Genomic DNA, 2,824 nt, shown 5'->3' with positions numbered 1-2,824 from the left:
TTGGATAACAATAGAAAACACAAGATATTAGAAAGATTAAAATCAAACTGGGATCAAAATCTCCAACAGAAAATTAGAAAGTGGAAGTAAGATTAAAGATTTGGAATAGGGATATTGTTATAATAATTAAAACTTAGTTAGATCTTCTCAAAAAATAATAACCCATTTCCTCATTGTTTCTTTTTCTTCTCCCCTGCTCTAAATTAGAAAAAATATATATATAATTATAATTATAATCATAATTAATTAATAATAAAGCAACTGAAGAATTGTAAGATTTAAAATCAGAAGCCAAGAAGGACCTTCCCTTTACAAAAAAAAAAAAAAAAGAACCACCATGAGAGACCACAAAACGCCATCCATGTCCCCAAAAACCTCCCAGCCCACTTCTTCTTCTTCTTCTTCTTCTTCTTCACAAAGACTACCATTTTCTGTTTTCTTAACAAATAATTTTTTCTTAAAGAGAAAAAAAAAAATATTCAATAAAGTGGGGCCCGCTGTGGGGTACCTTTTCTCCGGCTCATCAAACTCCCAGACGTCTCGGAAATCGTCCCCGGCCAGCAAACCGGTCGGCACGCTGCCCGATACGCCGCCGCCGTCAAGCTACTCCTCTTCTTTTTCACAAACTCCGTCGTTGCCGTGGATACTAGAGTCTTCCCTTCTGTTCCACCACCGTCTGAACCGGACGAAGTACGGGTTGAACCAACCGGTTCGAGGACGGAGTCCGGTGTCATCATAAGTCCGTCGTCCCAACCGGGTTCGGGTAATGGCAAGAAATTGCATTCGAGAAGATACTTCGAAATCCCACCTTGTGTTTTCACTAGATAATCAATCTACGAAGGCAAAAAAAGGAAAAACTCATAATTAAAAATACAAATTCAAACAAAACCCAGTTCAGAATTTATAGAAATATAAACCTTGCAAGAAACGGAGCAAAACAGATAAGGGTCTTGAAGACTTCTGTCGCAGGTGCTGCAGAGGTTGCCGGAGGAGCCTCTGAAATTTCTAGTCTGAGGTCTTTGTTTAAGAAACACCACTTTCGCACTATTCGTAGTGTACGACTAAATTTTCAAAAAGAAAAAACCCAATTCAGAAAACAACAAAATTACCCTGTTTTGTTCATACAAAACCCAATTTAAAAACTCACTTGTACAAAAGCACAGTCAATTAACTTAGTAGCATCGTCCAATCGAATCACATCATGATACACATATCGCCTAATCTGAAAAAACGAAGTGAAACCCATCATAAATTGAATTAAAATTAAATGAACAGAGAAACGGGTTTTGGTTTCATGGGGTTGAAATTAGTACCTGGAGGAGTTTGTGAGAGGAGTGAGAGGACAAGCAGTGAGGGCAAATACCGAGGGAACAGTCAAAACAGAAGATGTTTTTTTCATTCTTTTTGGCATCTTCATGAACAACACAGGCATTGAAGAATTTCTCGGTGAGAAGCGCTTGAAGCCAGATGGGTAATGAGCACTACACAATGCAACAAAAGAAATAAAAAAAAAAAAAAACAGAGACGAGTTAGAAGTGAGTAATTGGTAAAGGATTGAATTAAATGAACACACCCACCATTTTTTTTAAAAGAGAAGAGTGAGTGATTAGGGTTTAAGAAGACATTTGGAGAGAGAGAGAGAGAGAGAGAGAGAGACGGCGGGGAGAGAAATGGAGATTATAAAGAGAGGAAGAAACAGAGAATGAAATGGGAAATTGGTTGAAGAATTGATTAGTATTGTATAATAAGGGGAATGAATGGAAGATAGTGAAAACCCTAAAAACGAAAAGGAAAAGGGGAGGGGGGTACGTATGAGTTATGAAGGAAATGGGTTTAAATTTGAAAGATGAAATTATACATATTTTGGTTTTGTGTTTATTTATGAGTTTAAGAATTATGAATGACTCTGTTTTTGTTTTTGTTTTTTGTTTTTTTTTTTATTTTTTTATTTTTATTTTTTTTATTTTTTTGGGTTTGTGAATGGAAGGCTGTGGTAAATGACAAGACGTAAAACAGTGACTTTTCTCTGTTTTCTTACAGTGAAAAACGGTAGATTAAAAAAAAGCCGAATTTCCCAATGGACTGTTTTACCCACTCCCACACGCTCCTCCTCTTTCTCTTTCTCACTAAACTAATTTTTTTTCTCGGAAAATAATCCTTTCTTTTCCCTCTTTTTTCTACTATTTCTTGGTTAAAAAAAGTTACCTTTTTATCTACGTCTACGAGTCGTTCGAAATAAGTCATTATAATAATGTTATAATAACATGTGTTTCATACATAGATAGTTTTAACGTACTAAGCAAGTAGTAAAATTAATGATTTATAAATATCATTTACTATAGTAAAATATGATTGTTATAGTTTTATATAATTCATATCCTAGATGTCATCTAAGTGTTTAAATTTTGATCAATGTTACTCTAACTATTCTTAATATATATATATATATATATATGTTGCTAATTTGGAAATTATGATGATTAAAATATATATATGTTTAGCATTAAATTTACGAAGATTCAAAAGGAAACGACGCCTAAAGCATGAATTTTGTTGAAATTTATGAGTTTAGAACAAAGGTTTATTCACTTGCTAATTTTGTGTACTATTTTAGTTTAAATTTATGCTCAAACTTTATTTTTTGTTTTATAATTAGTAACATTGATGAAACTCTACTACTTTGTTATTTATTTATTTATTTATTTTGTTAATTTTGGTGAGGGAATCTAATAATAGATTGAACATAAAAGATAAGAAGTGTGCAAATATATTTTTTTGTAGATTTCTTGTAACCTTTGGAAAAAGAGTGTCAATTTAAATCTTT

At 33.0% G+C, this 2,824-nt stretch overlaps 1 protein-coding gene across 1 annotated transcript; it reads right to left on the bottom strand.

Annotated features, from left to right (window-relative positions):
- Positions 1-221: 221 nt before the first annotated feature.
- Positions 222-1,845, bottom strand: LOC103497663 (protein RGF1 INDUCIBLE TRANSCRIPTION FACTOR 1). The gene is made up of 5 exons (XM_008459916.3): positions 1,578-1,845; positions 1,314-1,481; positions 1,148-1,222; positions 918-1,061; positions 222-833 (listed from the first exon to the last, which is right to left on the bottom strand). The coding sequence occupies exons 1-5, from the start codon at positions 1,578-1,580 to the stop codon at positions 480-482; spliced, it is 744 nt and encodes a 247-aa protein (XP_008458138.1). The 5' UTR covers positions 1,581-1,845; the 3' UTR covers positions 222-479.
- Positions 1,846-2,824: the final 979 nt, after the last annotated feature.

This window comes from Cucumis melo, chromosome 11 (genome assembly GCF_025177605.1).
Source record: "Cucumis melo cultivar AY chromosome 11, USDA_Cmelo_AY_1.0, whole genome shotgun sequence".
In the NCBI taxonomy this organism is placed as follows: Eukaryota; Viridiplantae; Streptophyta; class Magnoliopsida; order Cucurbitales; family Cucurbitaceae; genus Cucumis; species Cucumis melo.
Note: the sequence above shows the minus strand (reverse complement) of the source record. Positions and strands in the feature narration are given on the sequence as shown.

Excerpts from the sequence above, each read along its gene's own strand:
- LOC103497663 (XM_008459916.3), bottom strand. Across the intron at positions 1,223-1,313 it reads CCTCTCACAAACTCCTCCAG|ATTAGGCGATATGTGTATCA; the intron begins GTACTAATTTCA and ends TCGTTTTTTCAG. Across the intron at positions 834-917 it reads TTTGCTCCGTTTCTTGCAAG|ATTGATTATCTAGTGAAAAC; the intron begins GTTTATATTTCT and ends TTGCCTTCGTAG.